Below are 22,823 nucleotides of genomic sequence, written 5' to 3' on the forward strand. Positions count from 1 at the left end.
AGTCGTAGGTGTGAATTTACCCAATCACACGTAATTTGCAATGTATTTACTCGGATGGAGAGCCAATGATTAATTTATAATAAAGAAAAGGACCAAGGAACTACAAGTTATGCTGTAATGTCCACTAACACCACCAGTTACTTGACAATCAGCTCATGCAGTAACATTGCACGACACTGACCGACGGTAACTGTTACTGACGTTCTACAACTAACTGGCTAACAGCTCTAGCACAGTGGTGTGCACATGTTATCGCATGGCCTGATTGTCAAGTAACTAGTGGTGTGCACGTCCCTAAAGGGGGACCAGCCCCCACCCCCGGGACTGACCATGGCCAGGATTAGCCCAGAGCACATGTACATGTGCACGGATGCAACTTATGGAGTTTCTCGGCACTTGTGTCAGTGATTGTGAGACTTATCCACTCACCACCACCGTTAGGCGCTGCATCTGCCGCTAGGGTTTACCGGGTGTTAGCGGCCGTCGTGAGTTCCCTTCGGGAACGGACACGATAATTATTTACTTTCACTTACTTTTACTCTTGTGTGTGCAAGTCCACCTCGGTATGCCAGACAGAAAGAAGGAGGCGGAGTGAGTGGGCAATCTGTCATTTACAGCAGCTATGGCTTGCAACAGTGATGTCTCTTTTTTACAGTTAGGATATCTCATGTTTGGCATTTAAGTGGTCTTTGTAAAAAAATAAAAAAGGCGAGCTGTTGAAATGTATACAACTGTACATGGATGAAAACGAACTCCACGGAGAACACTGTTGGGAAATCCCTAACAAAATGAGAAAAAAATAAGAATAGTAATACTAATAAACAAGAACTGTACTTTCTGTATCGGAGGAACTTCTTATGAATACCCTGCGAAATGCACTGCAATATGGAGCAATACTTATTACACTGGCGTTATGGGCAATGTCCGTGCTAAAACATATGGACATCTTGTCAGAGTGCGTGTTATCCGATTACATTAAAATAAACCTTGTTTTGCGTAGTAGGTGAGTTTCACTAAATCATTGCACAGAGATGTTCAACCTAGGCCATACAGATTGGCAAGCAGCATGCAACAGCATAGCCGAGATCAAGAACTGGAAGTGATCACTTTGCGGAGATGATGTTATTGAGAAAAACCCAACTGGTTTTATCACTAACAGGGAGTCGTTAAAAACATAAAATTATTTGACGACCCCCTGGACACTAACTACACAGGGTCTGTGGAATTCGAGGACAATAAGAAAAACATCTGTGAGCATAAAGGAATCATGACGATTCGTAGATTGAGGGAAAGCTTGGGAGGTTTGAAAGTGATGATGATCGTCAGTGAGGATTCGTGAATTTGAGACTGGTTGTTCAGTTCCGATAGTCCTCCAGCTTGGCATTATCATACAGGTCAGATTCATCAGTTCTCCGACCTTGACGTGCTGGCTTGGACGGGTAGATCTGTATGAGAAATGGATAGAAGGAAAGCAGCATGAGCTTTCACGTGCAGTACATACCAGGAATACATGTAAGGACAAGTGGAGCACAGTTCTCTATCTGTCTCTCTGTCTCTGTCTCTGTCTCTCTGTCTCTATCTGCCTCTCTCTCTCTGCCTCTCTCTCTGTCTCTCTCTGTCTCTGTCTGTCTCTCTGTGTCTCTCTGTGTCTCTCTGTGTCTCTGTCTCTCTCTCTGTGTCTCTATCTCTCTCTCTCTCTCTCTCTCTCTCTCTCTCTCTCTCTCTCTCTCTCTCTCTCTCTCTCTCTCTCTTCTCTCTCTCTCTCTCTCTCTCTCTCTCTCTCTCTCTCTCTCTCTCTCTCTCTCTCTCTCGCTCGCTGTCTCTCTCTCTCGCTGTCTCTCTCTCTCGCTGTCTCTCTGTGTATCTCTCTGTGTGTCTGTGTGTCTGTCTGTGTGTCTGTCTGTCTGTCTGTCTCTCCTTCTCTCCCTCTCTCTCTCTCTCTCTCTCTCTCTCTCTCTCTCTCTCTCTCTCTCTCTCTCTCTCTCTCTCTCTCTCTCCTCTCTCTCTCTCTCTCTCTCTCTCTCTCTCTTCTCTCTCCCCCCCCCACTAGTGGCTTTCTCACCTTCACCTCCGAATAATCGGGCTGAATTTGGGGAATGGACGATGGCGTGGCAGTGTACCTGTCAGCTGGCAGCGGCTTTGGCACAGCTGGTTTATGGTTCTCGTACTGCTGTACATGGTCAACCGAAAGTGACATACAGCGGGCCGCACCAGTACTCAGTATTACTCTGGTAGGACATTTACTTGCTTAGCATAGACATTGTCCGAGGCATGAGTGTGTTGTCCTGTATTCTATTTTTTTCTGATAAGAAGTACATTTTCTAGTCTCGTTGGTAGAACGTCTTCTCAGAGTTCGATCTCATACAGTACGTTCGAGACCAACACTCGACTACATGTACATGTGTAAAACAGAGAGCACGGTTCCAGCTAGGCTGTGCAAGAGAGTGCTCAATACCGAGAGGCAGAGCTGGTTCAAACAATAGCCCGGAGCCCTATGTTTTGTCCTTTTCCTCGTTTCTTTTTGTTCTCCACCTGTTTTCCAGTAGGGCTGTGTCAATAGTAAAACTTTAAAAAAAGGACAGAGAAAGTGTTTTAACTCCGAGTTTCACGCACTAAGCGGTCATCAGAAAACAGCAATGAGCCAATCTGGACCAGTACTGGTTTATATACACACAAAGCAAAGTGTAAATGACTGCATCACGGCGCAAATCTAAAAGTTGTGAATGGCGGCAGTGCAAAGCGTACTAGTAAAATGACTGCATCATGGAGCAAATCTAAAAGTGCGAATGACAGCAGTGGTGAAAAGTGACAACCACTGGAGCTGGTTGTCTCTTACTTAACTAGATGATGGCTGTGGATAGTTTGAAGTTCCGAAGGTAGTACTTGTTCTCGTGGCGACACTTTGACACAAGCTCACTCCTCTTGTTGAGAGTACATGTGTATGATTGTATACTCAGTTCCTGCAAGACCGCGTAGTCTCCTTTTGCACTGGTAACATGGCATACATGTATATGCTTGATGCATACAGAGAATCGAGGGTAATGCCGATATTCTTGTCTGAGATAAGGTCAAAATAGTTTCTTTCCCGATCCTACAGCAACAAAGGGGACACATTTCGTGGAAGTATGTCTTTCTCGCCCTGCACGAGTACAATGTACTTGAAGTACAACGAATGATTGTTGGGTACACAACGAGAAAGAACGAGGGGATTTGTTCTCGTTATTTCTCGCTGTGGGCCCTACAATGAACGTTTCACTTTGTACTGTGTAACTCATATATGGCGAGATATAGGACAAGCTTACAGCAAAATAAGTGCTCCTTGTTGCTGTTATTTAAGCTGCTGTCTCCAAATCGTTTGTTCACTTATTTGAAGTTATTTCCCAGTCACATACAAACAGTATAGGTCATCCAACCGCGCTCTGTGACAAGCACTATTCCCTCTGTAACTCATTGAATCCCAGTAAGGACACACTCCAGTCCATTGCCGTGCCATCTAGCAATACTCACATGATCTAGCACCGCTTCAGCATGCGCTGCTGCTGGATTCGCCAATGTAATTGGCTGGTGTAGCTTCAGCCTATCTTCCACAGGCACCAGATACTCATTGTCCTGCCAGTAAGACAACACAAGATGCAAAATAATAACATACTTATAGCCCTGGGTAACACTTTTTGTTGTTGTTATTGAAAGTTTCTATTCTCACGATGGCATGTGGCCAATAAGAGAACACGTGTTGCTGTAGTTGTACACCGGTACATTAGTTTGTCAAAGTGAGAATCAAAATAGGCATAAGTCGAATACGTTTTAAAAGTGATAACAGTGGATCCAGTATAAAATATAAAGACACTTGATCCGTGAACCCAGTGAGAAATCGCATTGCTCCCTCAACAGCATCGATCAAGCTCTCCACTTTAATTTCCTTCTGCTTTTGGAGCAGAGGTTGGTGCGACTTCGGCGATACTTGGGGAATCGTGTGTCGCTCCCTACGTGGGAGCTGGCGCATTTCCTGCCCACATGAATCTCACTTGACCCTGAAGCAGACCCGGAAAATGTCTCTTTGCCTCACTATGGCTTAACTTTGTATCGACCTCAGCCGATTTTTTTTAGAAACCTGAGACATCTGAGGCTCGATTTCATCGCAAATTATCAGAAATAAGAGTCACGTAAACATGTAACCGGCCTGGTTACTTAATACATGTAATTTAGTTAGTATATCTTTTATTGCTCTCTCTCTCTCTCTCTCTCTCTCTCTCTCTCTCTCTCTAACTCTCTCTCTCTCTCTAACTCTCTCTCTCTCTCTCTCTCTCTCTCTCTCTCTCTCTCTCTCTCTCTCTCTCTCTCTCTCTCTCTCTCTCTCTCTCTCTCTCTCTCTCTCTCTCTCTCTCTCTCTCTCTCTCTCTCTCTCTCTCTCTCTCTCTTGTAATGTGTCGTTCAAAATTCAATTTCATTCAATTTCATTCTATAGATCTTCGGTACATATACATGTACTAACTGGAATAACAGTTGCTTCCAAACCAGGAGGAGCTCTCCGACTACCGCAGGGCATGGGGTTATCGTAATCACCCGTTCCTCCGTTCGACGTCACCGGGATGGCACGCGGCTGCACACGGATGGCTGCGCCGGTCGGTTCCGCCCCTCGCGCTGCGGCCCCTGTGGGAACAGGGTGCTCCGTGGCTGATTCCTATACAAAGCCAAAGGCAAGCGGCAGGAAATGAGGAAAAACAGACCAACAAGACATGGATCTGAACGAGGCTGCAATGCAAGACAGCGGTGTATATCTTGCTCGTATTATTTTCTTTCAATTGAAAGTGTTAGAAGCTGTCCACATTCACGACTGTCAACCTGACCTATGCCCACAGAAAGAATCCGTCACAACACGCACACTTTTTCCGTAGTTTTGACACTTCATTTCTAGGTTTAGTCCATGATGTTGCGTTTGGTTTCTCACTCTTGACATCCCTTGCACCAGAATATTGTGCTAGTATTCATCTCGCAATGTTTCACCTAAACGCTGCACATACACATGTACATGTATGTACATACCGGTATACTATACATATTTCACATTCCATTGCTATCAGGTTCGGCCTCATTTCCTCTGTGCTGCGCTGACGAGTCCACAAAGGACGAAACAGTTCTGTCCGCAGATGGAGTATTTCACATTCTCTGTTCTTTCCTGTATTCCCCAGTGTACTGTAGTGTAGGGTTGATCGGGTGTTAGCGGCCGTCGTGAGTTCCCTTCGGGAACGGATACGATAATTTACTTTTTTTTTTTTTACTTTACTAGTGTACTGTAGTTGTACTAGTATTTTCCAACTGATGGACGTCACAAGAAAACGTTCTTGGAAACATCTGTACCGTTTTCATTGTGTGCCGGAGTAATGAGTGCGCAGATTTAATATCTTATTCAGAAAATAACTTCTTGACTGTGCACGCTAGGCGCGTCATGTGTACATGTTCATGCAACATGCACAAAGGCAGAACAACAGAGACCAAAAATTCTTCTCGTAACTCTGAGGTTCGTGTTCATAAACACTCATCACACAGTACAATCACGCACATAATTATTATTGAAGTAAAACTGTGCAGACAAACTTCACCGTTGCCAAGCCCACTGTTGCCCAGGATAACGGTATACGCTGTTGTCACTAGCGGACGCGAGTTTTCGTCACACCTGGTCCAGAGTCACTCTACTCTACAGTACAGACTGTGTGAAAATTAGTGCAGGGACTACATGTACATGCACATGCACATGTAACACAATAGAAAACTAGCAAGGCATTTGGGCAGCGGTTTCTTGTCAAGCTTCTGTGTTCAATCTTATGCTTCAGTTGAGAGTACTATGTGCAGTACATGTACATGTATTGGCAAAACTGGGTTTTCTTTTCCTTTCGGTCTTACTTTATGGTTTCACGCAATAGGTTTGGCGAATAAACCCGTTCTCCAATACTGTAGGCAGACTAGAGAACGGAGTTCACTGTGCAGTGCACTCATTCCCATGCTGGTGGCAGTCCGCATACAAAAGGAGTGGAATTTGACAGACAACATGTACATGTACATGTTTCCTTGACAACGGTTTGTACATGTGTTGCTATTGTGACTGATGGCGATGCTGTCGTCGTGCGAATTTGTCCTTTATCACCAAAATGGAAGAGGGGGACACGCGTACTCCGCTCCAACATGCTGGATGGATTTGAAGGTACACTGTACATGTAACTAATCAGATTATCTGTTATTGTTTTTTGTTTTTTTGTTTGTTTTTTTACCTGCTCAAGCCACTTGTACGGGCAAAACCAAAAACAGTTATTATGATTATGTACATGTAGCTAGCATGCACAGTACTGCGTAGTAACTATAATACACTACTAAAACAAGTGAAATTCAGACCATGGTTGTTGATAAAATAATAATTATGGTGGTAAAGACACACCTGGCAATATGGCGGTAAACACACGCCTTTCAGACCAAGCAACTTTAATCTGTTATTGGTAATATCTCCCTTAGAGCACGAAAATACAGTATGCAGGGTATCAGTGTACAGTGCTGACAACTGAAATCCGACTCCTGACCGGTGCGCTCACATCGCAAAGAGTTTTTAGAAGACCCAACACCGGATGGCAAAACTACGAAACAAAGACCGCTAGAATATGGCCGCGCCGCTCAGGGGTCGTCGGATTTCATTTGCCAGCACTGTAGATCGACAGTACAGTACTGTACACACTTGTATCAACTTTCACCGAAGCTTTACAGTTAGTACTGTGTTCTCGAATCTCGAGGGTACAGTACTAGTATTAAAAAATCACCCAATGTTCTACCGGTTTCCTTTGGCTGCGAATGTATGCCAGTAGATCCTTTACAGCTTTTCACGCTTTTGAATCGATCCAGCCTGTACGTGCCCCATGCCATGCGCCAAGCAGAGGGGAACGAGCTATTGTTGAAAGCGCAAGTCGAGTCCAAGTGATGCTGCTCTTCAGGTACTGTACCTACTTTGAAGCTACAAAATTAATGACCTGATCCTCTCGTGTACATTGTATCTGCGTAGAATGTAATGCTGGGGGGGGGGGGTACGTACTGCTCCAGGTCTGAAGGGAAGGTGATCGTGCAGAAGCACAGCCATACATACCCCCCCCCCCCATACCCCATACATATCCCCCCTACCCCATACATATCCCCCCCTACCCCATACATACCCCCCATACCCCATACATACCCCATACCCCATACGTACATCCATACACCATTCTATGGAGTGTCTACATGTACATGTACATGACTGTATTGTTCGGACACACACTTACACAGCGCTGCTGGTTTCCACCTTGACTCCAGATGCGCGTCTTCTTCCACCTCCAGTGAAGTTCTAGCAAAGACAAGAAGTCAAACCAGTGTGAAACTAGTGCTGAAACGATTATATCGATTACTCGTTACTTACTCGATAAGAAATAGATCGAACGGTTATTTCGATTTTATCGGCTAAACGAGTAGAATGGTACATGTACATACACTCGGTGTGGGAATTCCCCCCTTTTTGGGGTCTCACAAAGCGTGCATGCATCGAAAGTGTTGCGAGTAGATCTACGACACGAATTATGACTGTCCACTTGCAACATCGATGTACGTGTAAAGTACAAGCGCGATCTGAGAAACATCGACGTGATCACCGTCGTCGTCTTTTGAGCTGACTACTTTTCTTACCAATCCCGAAAAGATTGTTGGAGGAGAGAGAGACTTTTGCTCGCCGAGCTGAAGCTAAAGGATTTGATGGAGTCCTGCCAGCAGCTAGTCAAAGGACCTTCGGTACCTTAGGCAGACCCTGACGGAGTTTGGAGGCCAGCTAGCTCTCGGTGAGGAGAGAAACATTCGCGTGGCGATCGACTCTCCGTAAAAAAATACAAGCTACATAGCGCCGACATACTGCAACAGCTATGATTTCAACTAACTTCTCGATCTGCTGCTTCACAAAGTTCAACTATTTACAAGTCCTGACTGTTGTAGTCTGAAGCTGGAGTCTCATCGCCCACCTACAGGTAGCTTTTGGAGCTGATGGATTTCCCGACGTGGACTCCTTCCGCAAACTCTCGCAACAGTCCTACAGTGTATGCTGTGTTCCCGCACGCTCGTGTCGACATGTACCGGATCACGGAGGCGGAAGAGCTTGACGAACTCCGCTGACTCCACGTTGCCGAAATACCGCCGTCGTCTTCGTTCTTATCGCTGGAGACATTCTCCCCTTCCAGGACCGGCGCATAGTTGTCGTCCCGGAGGTAGAGACTATGTTGTGTTTCGAAATAGTTCTTCATCAAGCTCGCGCGAATGATGATTCTCATCATGAACTCGTTCCGACGTTGTGACATGGCGATGGTCTTTGGCGGGGCACTGGCTTGGCGAAAACGCAATCTTCTTGCGCAGTAGAACATTGATCGGCTGCAGATGAGTACAGTTACTTCGTGCTTGGTCCTGTTGGAGGAAACCTGACAGGAAAGAGGCAAGACTCATCGAAGACGAAGCGCTCGCAACAAACAATGGCGCTCGAAATATCTCGTACGATTTAGGGCCTATCGCTTTGAGCCACAGCGCTCACAGCCTTGCCTACTTCATCAAAGTGAGCTCTACATGTTCGTTGACCTCTTCACACTACACAGAAGAGCGAAACAAGGATTATGGCTTAGCACTTGGGTTGCAACCAGTGAGTTGCCTCTGTCTGGTCTGTATTCGTCTGGTCAGTCCGAACAGCTGACAGACTTGTTGCGGGAACATCGGATCTATGCACCCGCTTTCCGTCGTTGGCGATGTAATTGTTGGACTCGTAAAATTTTGAAATTCACAGAATGTACATGTACTGATGTAGTTACAATAATAATCGTTTAGCCGATAAGCCGATCGTTATGGTATCAGCTAAGCCACTAAGGAAAAAACGTAATCGTTTCAGCACTATGTGAAACCAGTAGTTACGAACAGTACTGCCGATGACACACGTGACGTGAGTACAGATCCTTACCTGGAAAAAATCTCCTTGACGATCTAACGGATCTGGAACGCCAGGCAACAATCAAAACGAGCATTGCCAGCCCGAACACTGCCAGCGTGACGCCCATAGCGACAATGGCCCCGTTGCCGGCCTCCGTTATCCTCTGCTGCTCTGGGCTCATAGTGCGTGATGACGCTGGAAGGACATGCTCCGACGTCACTCTATGTGGCTTACTGGCCTGATCTAATGTGGAGAAGCAAAGCAGAATGAAGAAAACGTGAACATGTACATGGAGAGAGGGAGGGGGAGAGAAAAAGAGAGAGAGAGAGAGAGAGAGAGAGAGAGAGAGAGAGAGAGAGAGAGAGAGAGAGAGAGAGAGAGAGAGAGAGAGAGAGAGAGAGAGAGAGAGAGAGAGAGAGAGAGAGAGAGAGAGAGAGAGAGAGAGAGAGAGAGAGAGAGAGAGAGAGAGAGAGAGAGAGAGAGAGAGAGAGAGAGAGAGAGAGAGAGAGAGAGAGAGAGAGAGAGAGAGAGAGAGAGAGAGAGAGAGAGAGAGAGAGAGAGAGAGAGAGAGTGAGAGAGCGAAAGCGAGAGCGAAAGAGAGAGAGCGAAAGAGAGAGAGCGAAAGAGAGAGAGAGAAAGAGAGAGAGAGAGAGAGAGAGAGAGAGAGAGATCACTTTTGAGGCCATTGATAGTCAAATGTAGATTGCTATACATGTACAATAGTACTGCTACTCAATGAGTGCTCAATACCAGCTCAATACTCGCTCAATACCCGCTCAGTACCCGCTCAATACCGGCTCAATATCTGCACATTGGCAGAGTGTCTGTGCCGAGGTGCAAGTCCCAGTTTCCACGCCGAAAGCCCTTACAAGGCGGGAGTCATACTGATGACACTTTTAAAAGGTGATAATAGCAGTGCTGAATGGCCAGTGAAACACATCCTCGTCGATAAAAGAGCCCCTGGCGCTCATGTGCCTTGCACTTTGCAGCCCCTACTCTCCCTGCTGTTTTGTTATTGTATACTCTGTTGTCTTCTCCCCTTCTGACGAGTAGGTTGTGTACTTAGTAAAAAACAAAAAAACAAAAAAAAACTTTGAACATTGGGCGCTGGGTCTGAACCTGGTGCTGCAGGTAGGATCCGTTAAAATAAAGGCGATTTCCCTGGTACAGTACTGCACAGTACATACATGTACATGGTGTGTACGTGGTATTAGATAATCCAATACTAGTACAGTCAGTCCACGGCAGTCAAGGCAAGCGCTGCTGCCAGAGGCATGCCACTGAAGACCATGACCGATCCGAGTGGGCTCAGAACGCGCGCGCTTTGGACAAGCAATCACGGAGGGAACTCTCAGCCTGAGCTGGTTTTGCTCGCGGCTGCAATGCACGGGGTAGTGAACCCAGGACAGAAGCGGACCAGGCATCATGACTTTGCACATCTATCGTTATGCTGCTTCATTACGCGACCTGTTTTATTATTAGTACAGTACTAGTATTAGATAAACCTTGTGAACTCATAGTATAGTTCAGACATGTTGTTGGTTTGACAGCATGAAACAGCATGAAACAAGGTGGATGGTTGTACAGTCAGACCTTGCTTATCCGGTCCTCTTTTATCCGGATCCCTCGCCAGCCGGACGAAAACCGTTGGTTACCGATTTACTGTACAGCATATGTCATGCATACATACAGTATGTGTGTTCCATTATCCGGTTCCCTCGCCTATCCGGATATTTTTGTGGAAAATGGATCATGTGTGCGGTTAAGTGAGGTCTTACTGTAGTAAGGTCACTGTTTCCGAACACAGTGTCCTCCACCTTGTTTCATGCTGTCAAACCAACAACATACATGTACACGTGCAACACGTATCTGCTGCACCTGAACGTCGTTCTCCTCTATCCCTATCTATGCACCACAACTGGCTCAGACAACCGACTCGCCATGATCAGCCATGATGATGCTCCTCTCAGTAACAGCCCTTGTAATTGGTTAATAGTCTCACAGTTTCTCCCGCACACTCGCTGATGTTAACCCTTCCTTTCTTTTCATTTTGCTGACTCGTACAACTCTATCTTTTGTTTTTGGTGCGTGTTTTTGGCCGTGATGCCGAGACCTCTGGTCGGCAGAGCCATTAATGCCCCACCATCACTGCTGCGTCTCGGTGCAGCCCCTGCTCAATAGTTGTCACGTTCGTCCTAATCTCAGTATCATTGTCTTTCTTTATTATTTTCGAGCTGGGAGTGTGAACATAGTAAAAAAAAAAAAAAAAAAAAAACTGGCAAGCAGCCACCGACGCCCTATGAAACGGTTTAGACCAGTGCCTCACTAGCATCCTCCCCCCCCCTTACCACAATGTGACGTTATCTTTCACTCTGCTTCTCTCACGACCATCTACCCGTTGTCCTTGTTTCTCACTATTATTCATTTCCCCTCTTCCTCCTCTCTACATGGTTTTACTGCATTATGGCGCGCTTTGTCTGCGTAGACGCCGAGACCTTTGAGGTCGGCAGAGCAGCCTGGCCCCGCCACCACTTCTCGCACATATTCGGGAATATAGTGGACTTTCGTATAAAAAAATTAAAAAAAACAAAAAAACAAGTAAACGTTGTAGCGCCCAGTAGAGCTCCCCCGGAGACCAGAGCTTGCTATGCCTAGGTCGGTGGAGCACATCAGACCCCGTCACCACGTCCACGATTCATGCCTGCGATGCTGCACCGCTGCTTTGCATGTCATGATTGGAAGCTGTGGCCTTAGTAAAAAAAAAAAAAAAAAAAAAACCCTACATGTATCTGTACCTGTTGGTATGTCGTGATCTGCATGGACCTCTTCCGTCGGTTCTGTCACGTGGTACACACTGGTAGTGTCCAGCGTCTGTAGCGTTGACGTCAGCGTTTTAGTCGTGGACCGTGCGGGCAAAGTACTGGACGTAGCTGTCACAGGAGTTGGTGCTAGCAAAATGAAAAGAAACATGATTAAAACGCGCGCACACGCACACCCACAAACGTATACACAAACACGCACATACACACACACACACACACACACACACACACACACACACACACACACACACACACACACACACAATGACTGTGACATATCGAGAGTTCAGTCAGCTGATGCTCTTCATTGTTGACCTGTTGCTGGACGTTCTTTCTTTATTTTTCGGTGTGAAACAAGTCTTTGTCATTTGGATGACCACCTCTAGTGCGTGTCGGGAAGTTGCAAATGTAAACTGTATGTTCACTATTCTCTCGTGGGTATACTAGTGCATACACATACATGTACATTGTATCTAGCGTATCTAGCGCCTGTAAGAACACTTACCATTTGGGATGAGTTTCTGGCAGAGGAAGCTGAGTTTTTCATTGCAAAAAAAATCGCCCAAACCGTGCTTCTCCGGCCACAAATAGCCACAAAGCTGACTGTTGTCGTCTGTGGGTTCACCATGACGCCACCGCAGATCCTGAACGATAATGGATGGACGTAGCGATGTCCACCGCCAATTTTGAGACTGGAAAGAACTGCTAGTACGCTGAACTGCAAGTCGTTTGAGGCCGACCCAGACTCTACATGAGCATGCCCCACCTTGGCATTCGGTTGTGCACCGGTCTGCCTCGTCGCATTCACAGGCTTTCCTTGCAAGCACTGTCTTGGCGCATTGCAGCTCGTGTCCGACCCTGGTGGTGGAGAGATTGCCATCTTGGCTCTCGCAGTAACTCTGAGCTTGGCTGTGTTTCATAGCTCTCGTGAACAGCTTCATTGCAAGTCTCCATTTCCCCTTTCCAACAGGTATATCGCACGCGGTCCAATCTGGAAATAGAGCGAAGCAGAAAGACTAGAGCCATTTTAATTAAGGACTCGGGGCATGGTTATTAAAGTTCGTGCATTTTTGCGCTCAAAAGGCTAGAAGGCTTGAGAAGCACCACCAGCTTTAGAAGTTTCGCTTGTCCGAGCGCGCACAGACAGCACGTGAGTCACGGAAACCTATTCTACAAGTACTACTCTAGTTACCTTGCTGAGCATCGCTCAGGACAATGATGGCCAAAAGCAGCAGCAGCAGGCCCAGCCTGTACGAGTGGCGCTCCATTTGCCGATCCTCAGAGGACAAAGCAGATAGGCAACTAGCTTGGACGAGAGCGACAGTTACACTGAACGTCCATTGGATATCCGCTTGCAGGTAATCAGGCAGCTAGCTGCTGGGCTAATACCGACCCCACACGGGCGAGGAAATCGGTTAGGACCCCGAACACTCCTATTATGGAAATCTCTACTTCTTCGACTTATTCAACGCTCATTGGCGGCAGCCAATATAAATAATAATATACTTCTAAATCTATTTCTATTATGTACAGTTGAACTCGGATGTTGAGCCAAAGTGAACATGGATAAAAGGAAGGAAAAAATAAAACGAGTTATGACTAACTGTCCACCAATGTAACCAGATCATAATATAGTCAGCGAATGCGACAAAAAAAGCGATAACAGACGAGGAGTACTGAGACATTCCTTGTCAGTTTGTGCCGTTTTGTCGCACTCGCTCGCTGACTGTATAATTTTAAATAAAGATGTGGTTACGTAGTTGGTGGGGGAGTTAGTCGCAACTCGTCACATGTTGTGCTTTCTTTTATCTAATTGTGTGCGGCAGCGTCTTCTCATACTCATAGTACGTTTTACCAGCGTTCCGCTCTGGCTCGTGCTCACATGGTCTAGAGTGCTGGCAACTGAAATCCGACCCCCTGAGCGGTGCGCTCACATCGCGAAGACCCAACACAGGATGATAAAAGTACGAAACAGAGACCGCTAGAATGTGAACCCACTGCTCAGGGTCGGATTTCAGTGGCCAGCACTGTACAATACTCAATAGAGGTTTTCACGGATGCCCATGCTTGGTGGGGTGTGTGCTCTGGTGGGATGTGTGCTCTGGTGGGGTGTGTGCTGCTGTTTGGACAGAGCAGGCAGTACACTGTACAGGCGTTACAACTTAGCTCTCCATGTATTATTACTACAGTGCTGGCAACTGAAATCCGACCCCCTGAGCGGTGCGCTCAGCTGATCAGGGGGTCGGATTTCAGTTGCCAGCACTGCAGTAGTAGCGTAGTGCACTTGGCCGACTACTAGTACTAGTAGTCCCCTTTGAATCAGTGCTGACACAGGGCAGATCCTAGTATCCGGTTGCACACAGCGTTGTTGTGGATTTAAATAGCGAATCTAGGCATTGTTCGCCTTCGAGGTGTATGGAAATGTATGCTGCTTCAAGCGGAACTGCGGCCCATTGTCCTTGTCATTGGCCTTGCTCGCATACAGAGCCATTCAAAGTTTGGTCATGCGATCTATGTTTGTATTCAACCTCTGGCTCCACTGACGCAGGAAAACAGATGGTTAAATGTCCGTCCGCCAGCTGCATTGATAGTACCTTCTATGCCCAAAGCAAAGAATACGTACATGTACATGTACTACTGACAGTAGTAAAGTAGATGCGTGGGCTTGTAATTAATTAATCACTATTAAAGGAAGTCAGAAGAAAAGGGAGATTTCGGAAGGAAGGTATTGTGTTTGCAGCGCGCGCGCGTGTGTATGTTCGCATATTTAAAAAAAAACCCTAATAACAATGGTCCTACTGCGTGTGCGCGCGTCCGTATAATTATGTGCTTGTGTTTGCGGTGCAAACCCTGGAAGTTTTGAATACTAGTAGTACAAGTCAAGTACACACTCTCTCTAACGGTCTCTAGGCTACACTGCAATTGATATACATTAGCTCAAATTTTCGGGCAAGGCCCATCATCAGGAATAAGTCTACTAGATCTAATGTATATCAATTGCAGTGTAGCCTAGAGACCGTTAGAGAGAGTGTGTACAAGGTGTGTGTACAGGATGTATGGATTCAAGTGTTGGCTACAGTGGAGTCTCCAAACCTTGAGACAAGTCAAGTAGTGCAATGAATATACATGTACTGTTAAGGATGTCAGGAGGCATTTTCATATCCAGCCAGCTTGTGCGTCAGGTCACTACGTAATGAAGACAGCGGGCAGCACAGAAGTTGAAGGCCTAGGGTCCGGCGGATTCTGCCGGCAGAAAAATTGGCAGAATTCGGTACTTTTTTCTGGTAAGTTTCATGAATGTTTGGTATGTGGATAAAGAAATGAAGCAGAATTCGAGGAATTGCCCGCCATAAGGTTTGTATGGTTCTGCCAATTTCACTGCTTTTCGAGCAGAATCTGCCACCTTTTCGAGCAGAATCCGCCGGTCCCTACGCAGAACACGCATAGCTCGCATCAACACTACGTCGTAAAGCTCTTGTTCGGTTGTAGCTTTACGCTATTATTCTAAAAATCATCATACATGTACAGTTCAGAAATCCCACCACCTGCCTTCAGACGGAGCTACAATGTACATGTAAGTGATCGCGTATCCGATTTGGTCTGATGTAATTTTGTGCAGGTACATGTGCATGCGCATCTATGCCTGCCTGCAGGAGAGCTCTTTAACAAAACACCGGGCCAAGAAAATTGGTATGATGCTATCTTCGATGAACGGTGTGCAAAACTGGAAAGCCATACGATATTTTGACGACAAACGTCATATCTTCACACTCTTCTAATTGCCCGTAATCTTCACACTCAATGCACGACTTTAACATGTTGCAATGCGTTCTGCGACTCCCATACCCACATTGCCATTAGTCGGAATACTTCATGGGGCAGGGAGCTTACCTACTCTTGGTAACAAGGCATGCTCCATTCGAGCCAAAGAATCATTTTGTAGGGAGTTCACCAGGGTTAAAAAGTCTGTAATGAAATCGTTCGTTCTACGTTAATATTATCCTTCGCCATTTCAAAAGAGAATCAGAAATGTGAGCGAGTTGAAGCGGGAAACTGCATCTGAAGAAAAGCGTGAAAGCCACCCCAGGACAGCTTCATCAATATTGGCTGGACGAGAAGGCAGCAGTGCCTGTTCATCCGGCTAAAGTCAAATAGAGACAGCAAAAATAATGCAGCGCTCACGAAAAACATGTCCACTTGAGTGAAATCTTTAAAAAAATGAACAACCTAAAACGCGGCTTTGTAAAGAGTAACAAAAATTATAATGATTATTATCGTCTGCAGTGGCTGAACTGGCAACAGACGCGCTAAGAGGTCAGCGGAGCCGTGATGGGAATTGATCATTGTCCGAACTGAAATTGGGATGGGAAAACATGCAGTTGTCGAGAAAGAGCCATTTTGAATTTCGACCTTGATGGAATCTCGGCCTGCTTCCTAGGCATCGGGTGCGAATTGATATAACCTTCGTTCTGGCAGGTCATAGGTATGGTCACCAGGTCTGGAGGGCAGTGCAGGCAATCCAGACCCAGCATACCTCTGCAGTAGAACATCACATAAAACGTACATGTACATGTGAATGTACAGTCAAACCTCTTTAGGACGAACATCAAGGGACCGATTATATCTGTTCGCAATAACGGGAGTTCTTCTTATCCATAATGTTTTACCCGGTGAATATACAAGGTTTTATCCAATATAGTTACGAATACTAGTTCTTCTTAGGCAAACATTTATCTTATCAGTGTTCTTCCTAACGAGGCTCCACTGCACAAGTTATGTTGTTGAACTCTTGCAAAAAGTGCTCAATACCGCGAGGGTAGAGCCAAAAACACAAGTTAGCAGTGGAACCAGCCTTAATTAAACTGCAACTCTGAGTTTCATATGGCTATCCGCCAATCCTCAGACAACAAGTCTGACTTGTGTACATGTGAAATGTATGTTGGCCACTTGACTTTATTGCGCAATTATTGTGTTCCTGTGGAGTTAAAGCATGCTACAGAAGGATATGTATTACATGTACTCCGGATGTGCTTCCATCCCTGACTCAACTCCGGAAAGCAATGCCATTCGATAAACTCACCTCCGTTTTGGGTGTCTTGCGCACAGCTGCTGAGATTGGCGAGGCCGTATACCGATCCTGGGCTCGACGCAGCTCCTCCACAGGCGCCAAGTATTCATTCTCCTGTCCAAAGTGCAGAGGAAATGCAGAACAACACAACAGGATGGCTAATAGGCTGTGGTGTGTGTGGAGCACCTGGACCAGCGGTGGACTTGGATATCCATTGGCGTTGGCTCATTCGAATTACTTTGCACACCTGTCATGCTGAGTACAAGGAAACAAGATGATAATATTATAATCTGATCTGGCAGGAGTAAGGGACGCGACAGGGAATACTGTCCTCTAGCCTATCGGCGTCAGTCTGTGTGTGCGTTGTAGCAAGTTCTAACCGGAGTGTAGGAATCCGAAACGGCTTTGGATTCACGTCGCGCTGTCGCCTCGCTCTGGAATTTCATCTTCTCCTCCACTGGCATTAGGTAGTCCCCGTCCTGCAACGCCGCACACATACAATCCAGGCAGGCAGCGTCAATAAGAAGAGAGACCAGAGAGACTGTTTTGCATCTTCACATGAGCACAAGATGTATTGACCTCACAGCTTAGTGCCACATGGCATTGTACGGTCAAACCTCTTTAGGACGAACATCAAGGGACCGATTATGTTTGTTCGCAATAGCGGGAGTTCTTCTTATCCATAATGATTATGTTTTACCCAGTGAATAAAAAAATAAAAAAAATCACGGTTCGCGTGAGACTCGGCTGGAAGCCGAGTTTTCCGCATCCGCCGTGGGAACGCCACCACCCTCTAGGATCAAGGCGCAGATGCAGCTCCTAAACGGTGGGAGGTGAGTAGATCAGACCCACCACCAAGTGGTCAAGGACCGAAATCCCATTAGCTGCATCCCTTTATCCAATACAGTTACGAATACTAGTTCTCCTTAGGCAAACATTTGTCTTATCAGTGTTCTTCCTAACGAGGCTTCACTGTATCGAAGTGTAGGGGCCGCATGGCCCGCCGCTGTTCCTATCACCAGGCTGCTGCTGCTGGATTTCACTAACTTCCATCGTAAAACCCCAAACGCCAACTACATCTACAATAATAACCACCGCCCTGGCATTAGCATTGCCTGTCGGTGTACTCGAAATTCAGAAATATTATTTTTCGGCTCGGATAGAGAGCCAAGGATAAATTTACAGAAAAGAAAAAAAGGCCAAGGAACTACAAGTTACGCTATAATGGCCACTAACACCACCAGTTACAAAACAATCAGCTCGCGCAGTACATGTACCGTCGGTCAGTGTCGTGCAATGTTATCGCTTGAGCTGATTGTTGATTGACTGGTGGTGTTAGTGGACATTATAGTGTAACTTATAGTTCCTTGGTCCTTTTTCTTGTCTACAAATTATTTTTGGGGCTCAAGTTTGAGAGCAAAAGACCAGGTTACTTGAACAGAAAATTTAGGTACAGAGAAGCCATTCCGTATCGGATGATGTGCGTTTGTGTCCGGTGCGGCTATTGAAGTTTTATGCACCGAAAACCTTTGTCCGGAAAATTTATGAAGTAAATTACAGCAGTACTTACTGGCAACGCTGGTGCAGCTGGAGCATGACCACTCACGTGACGTGCCCACGGTGGCGGCCCACTGCCATCTGCAGCTGACGATAAGGACGACGATGGTACAGGAGGTGCAGACGGGATGGCCTCAGCTCCAATAGATGCATAGGAACAGTCTTCGATCTGACCCGGCGCTCTTCCACCACGATTGGGCGAAGAATCCTAATTCGGAATATCATGATGAGAGCAACAAAATAACGATACAGATAAGAAAGCGCAATTTCTTCTTCTTCTTTTTTTGGTGCGTTCGATGTCCCCATGACGCTGAAACCGGAGGGCGGCTGAGGGTAACAAGCCCTCGCCATCACTATGCTCCCACTATGCAATTTGGTGTCTTTGCCTGTGAGCTATGATCATTGTAAAATAAAATATGAAACTCTTTCTGATGCATGGGTCTGCTCTGGGTTCCCAGCACTCTTGTTGTGAACCCCTGATAGCCCCCCCCCTACTTCTCACCCCCCCTACTTCTCGCCCCCCTACTTCTCACCCCCTACTTCTCACCCCCTACTTCTCACCCCCTACTTCTCACCCCCCTTACTTCTCACCCCCCTACTTCTCACCCCCCCCTACTTCTCACCCCCCTACTTCTCACCCCTACTTCTCACCCCCTTACTTCTCACCCCCTACCTCTCACCCCCTACTTCTCACCCCCTACTTCTCACCCCCTACTTTTCAGTTCTCACCCCCTACTTCTCACCCCCCTACTTCTCACCCCCCTTACTTCTCACCCCCTACTTCTCACCCCCCTACTTCTCACCCCCTACTTTTCACCCCCTTACTTCTCACCCCCCCCCTACTTCTCATCCCCCTACTTCTCACCCCCTACTTCTCACCCCCCTTACTTCTCACCCCCTACTTCTCACCCCCTACTTCTCACCCCCTACTTCTCACCCCCTACTTCTCACCCCCCTTACTTCTCACCCCCTACTTCTCACCCCCCTACTTCTCACCCCCTTATTTCTCATCCCCCCCTACTTCTCATCCCCCTACTTCTCACCCCCTACTTCTCACCCCCTACTTCTCACCTCCCTTACTTCTCACCCCCCCCCCTACTTCTCACCCCCCCCCTCTACTTCTCACCCCCCTACTTCTCACCCCTTACTTCTCACCCCCTACATCTCACCCCCTACATCTCACCCCTACTTCTCACCCCCCTTACTTCTCACCCCCTACTTCTCACCTCCTACTTCTCACCCCCTTACTTCTCACCCCCCTACTTCTCATCCCCCTACTTCTCACCCCCTACTTCTCACCCCCTTACTTCTCACCCCCTACTTCTCACCCTCTACTTCTCACCCCCTACTTCTCATCCCCCCCTACTTCTCACCCCCTCCCCCTACTTCTCACCCCCCTACTTCTCACCCCCCCCTCTACTTCTCACCCCCTACTTCTCACCCCCCTTACTTCTCACCCCCCTTACTTCTCACCCCCTACATCTCACCCCCTACATCTCACCCCTACTTCTCACCCCCCTTACTTCTCACCCCCTACTTCTCACCCCCTACTTCTCACCCCCCTACTTCTCACCCCCTACTTCTCACCCCCCCCTTACTTCTCACCCCCCTACTTCTCACCCCCCTCTACTTCTCACCCCCCCTACTTCTCACCCCTACTTCTCACCCCCCTTACTTCTCACCCCCTACATCTCACCCCCTACATCTCACCCCTACTTCTCACCCCCTTACTTCTCACCCCCTACTTCTCACCCCCTTACTTCTCACCCCCCTACTTCTCATCCCCCTACTTCTCACCCCCCTACTTCTCACCCCCCCCTTACTTCTCACCCCCTACTTCTCACCCTCTACTTCTCACCCCCTACTTCTCATCCCCCCCCCCTACTTCTCACCCCCTCCCCCCCTACTTCTCACCCTTCCTTTTTACTTCAGTACCATCACATTTTACCAGCGCTCTTTCTCTCCACACCCATAATAGGCGACACAGTTCACACGCTCATGCTCTTCTCACTGTTCTGTTGATATTCACGGTCTATCCACCCGAGTTGGTTTGGTTTGGTTGTGTTTATTTGAATTCGCAAGCCGAACGGACTGAGCATGTCCAATGACAAGGAAGCGAATGAAGTCCAAGTAACCATCAAAAGAGCCATTAGTTGCATGCCTACACTTGGTTCGTTCACTCTGCAGGATGGGCCATGCTCGAACATTTGTTGAAGTTACCAGAAAGGTTATTCGCAGTAGAGAAACCATGCCCGGATTAACCGAGACGTGCGTTTTGGGGTTTTGGAGACAGGACTGGACACATTAATTATACTTCAAGTAGTCTTTACACTTTACAGGCTATGTGGAAGGGTCAGAAGCATTTGCTTTGTCTCTCGTTACTGTACAAATTAGTTTCACAATATTGTGTTGGATTGTATCCTAAAAGATTCAAAAACGAAAACGAAAACAAAAAACACTCTTCTAGAAACGCTATGTGTAAATAAGAGGTGAAGTCAGCAGCTAGAAATTTCAATCTTACCCGCTGCTGGCCGATGTTCTCGCCTTCCTTTCTGCCCAGCCGTGACCTGATCATTGCTAATGCGTCTTCCGCTGGAGGGCAGAGATGGATGGAGTGCAGAAAACGTTCATCAAACAAGCAGCAAGTCTCAGGTCATTCTCTGTGCGCATCGTACCTTCAAAGTGTGCACAATGTCCAGTTCTGAGTCTCGGAACAACACCTATAGTGAATAAGACCACACAACCCCGAGTATAGACCCAGGCTTCTGATGATTGATCTCCAGCGTGAAACTCGTGAGTAGAGACGCTAATTTTAGTCACTTTTTGTTCCACCGGATTTTCGTTTTGTACTAAGCTCTGCACGTCGTGTTTAAGCACTGTGATCTGTAGTCAAGGTTCTTCTGTGATCCTTGGAACGAACGAATACCCTGTATTGATGATGTGTCATGCAAGACAAATCTGCTGTTGATTAACTGAAAATCGCCTTCTGCGTATTATCACCAAGGATGCATAAGGTGGGGAAAGTGCTTGGATGGCACAAGGGCAGAGCTTCTTACACCAGGTCCTCGTCATAATCTACCGGTATTGCATATCCAAACCCGTATCTAGTCTATATCATTACAATCATTGAGTTTACGATAACACAACACATTAGTTCTCTATCATCCAGAGATATTTAATTCATATTTTGCCCTGATGATCTGATAGAACAGGCCCGAACATTCCATCGGATATAACGTGATTCGTAGTGAATATACCGTTTTGTTATTATTATTATTATTATTATTATTATTATTAGACACAATCTCATAGCATAGCTAATGCAGGGACAGTATCCCCTGAGACAAGGGCGTTGAGCCAGCCACGGCAATAGTAAGCTAGGAAAACAAAGCAAATATGAATTAAAGCAGAAAATGAATGGAAAATTACAAAGAAAAACGATTAACGGAAGTGTTGTTGGCGAAATGATGAGTTATACATGTACAAGTGGCTGGATTGGATTGTACGGACAATAGGAAAGTTTATCCAGAGTTTCTTGTTAAAAAGCGAAAGACAATTAGCGATGCCAATTATCCGCACTCTGGTGATTGCGTCTGTGCTTATTTAAGCTGCCTTTGAAAAAGAAAAACCAACCGGGAATTGACTCGGATGGAGAGCCAAGGACAAATTAAATTTTATAGAAAAGAAAAAGGATCAAGGAACTACAAGTTACGCTCTGATCTAATGTCCACTAACACCACCACCTTCCCCTCCTATGTTATCATATAACTTAGAACCGTCTGTTGCAAACCACCAGTTCTCAATTGGGAAAGGCCTTCGCGCTTATGGCATTGTATTCGTATACGCTGTTATGTCCCGTTTTATATGCGTATGGTTTGCATGTACGCTGTTTTTGCATGCTATAAATAGCTGGTGTTATTAGTGTTCATTGTTAATTATTCGATGAAGTGAAATATACTGTGTAAAGGAAAAGAGTTGTCCTCGTGCCGTGTGGTCGTACCATCCTGACAATTTAGAGAATCTTAGAGGGTTCACAACACCGTCCAAGTTGGAAGGCTGTTGGAGTGCCCATCCAGGATGTGCTAGAGCTATAGAACGTCAGTACCGTCGGTCAGTGTCGTGCAATGTTATCGCATGAGCTGATTGTTTAGTAACTGGTGGTGTTAGTGGACATTATAGCGCAACTTGTAGTTCCTTGGTCTTTTTTCTTTTCAACCGGGAATTTCTCAGGTTAAAGGAATGTCACGGTTCGCATGAGACTCGGCTAGATACTGAGCTTTCCGTATCCGTAGGAACGCCACCAACCTCAAAAATGCGGCGAATCTTTGATGGCTTTGGTGATTGGTCTGATCCACTCACCTCCAACCGCTTTAGGAGCTGCATCTGCGTTTTGATCCTTGGTCCTTGA

The 22,823-nt window shown here is 46.5% G+C and overlaps 2 protein-coding genes across 3 annotated transcripts; both read right to left on the minus strand.

Annotated features, from left to right (window-relative positions):
* Positions 1-592: 592 nt before the first annotated feature.
* LOC135819271 (uncharacterized) lies at positions 593-13,293 on the minus strand. Of its 2 annotated transcripts, none has more exons than XM_065332445.1 (9): positions 12,983-13,293; positions 12,296-12,781; positions 11,764-11,916; positions 8,999-9,211; positions 7,299-7,360; positions 4,493-4,681; positions 3,508-3,609; positions 2,063-2,170; positions 593-1,445 (listed from the first exon to the last, which is right to left on the minus strand). In XM_065332445.1, exons 1-9 carry the CDS (start codon positions 13,056-13,058, stop codon positions 1,356-1,358), a joined length of 1,479 nt encoding a protein of 492 aa, XP_065188517.1. In that variant the 5' UTR covers positions 13,059-13,293; the 3' UTR covers positions 593-1,355. The 2 variants fall into 2 exon arrangements, with proteins under 2 accessions (XP_065188517.1, XP_065188518.1); XM_065332446.1 differs by having other exon boundaries at positions 2,063-2,167; positions 12,983-13,274.
* Positions 13,294-15,737: 2,444 nt separating this feature from the next.
* LOC135818814 (uncharacterized) lies at positions 15,738-21,007 on the minus strand (the record flags this gene model as incomplete). The annotated part of the gene is given in 5 exon segments (XM_065332046.1): positions 15,738-16,326; positions 16,871-16,972; positions 17,239-17,337; positions 18,429-18,623; positions 20,937-21,007. Coding segments are annotated over 5 exon segments (569 nt in total), but the record flags the coding sequence as incomplete, so codon positions are not given.
* Positions 21,008-22,823: the final 1,816 nt, after the last annotated feature.

The sequence above is a fragment of the Sycon ciliatum genome, chromosome 6, assembly GCF_964019385.1.
Source record: "Sycon ciliatum chromosome 6, ocSycCili1.1, whole genome shotgun sequence".
NCBI lineage: Eukaryota > Metazoa > Porifera > Calcarea > Leucosolenida > Sycettidae > Sycon > Sycon ciliatum.

Excerpts from the sequence above, each read along its gene's own strand:
- LOC135819271 (XM_065332445.1), bottom strand. The coding sequence starts at position 13,058 with ATGGAGCGCCACTCGTACAGGCTGGGCCTGCTGCTGCTGCTTTTGGCC. Across the intron at positions 11,917-12,295 it reads CCAGAAACTCATCCCAAATG|CACCAACTCCTGTGACAGCT; the intron begins GTAAGTGTTCTT and ends TCATTTTGCTAG. Across the intron at positions 4,682-7,298 it reads GTGGAAACCAGCAGCGCTGT|GAATCAGCCACGGAGCACCC; the intron begins GTAAGTGTGTGT and ends GGCTTTGTATAG.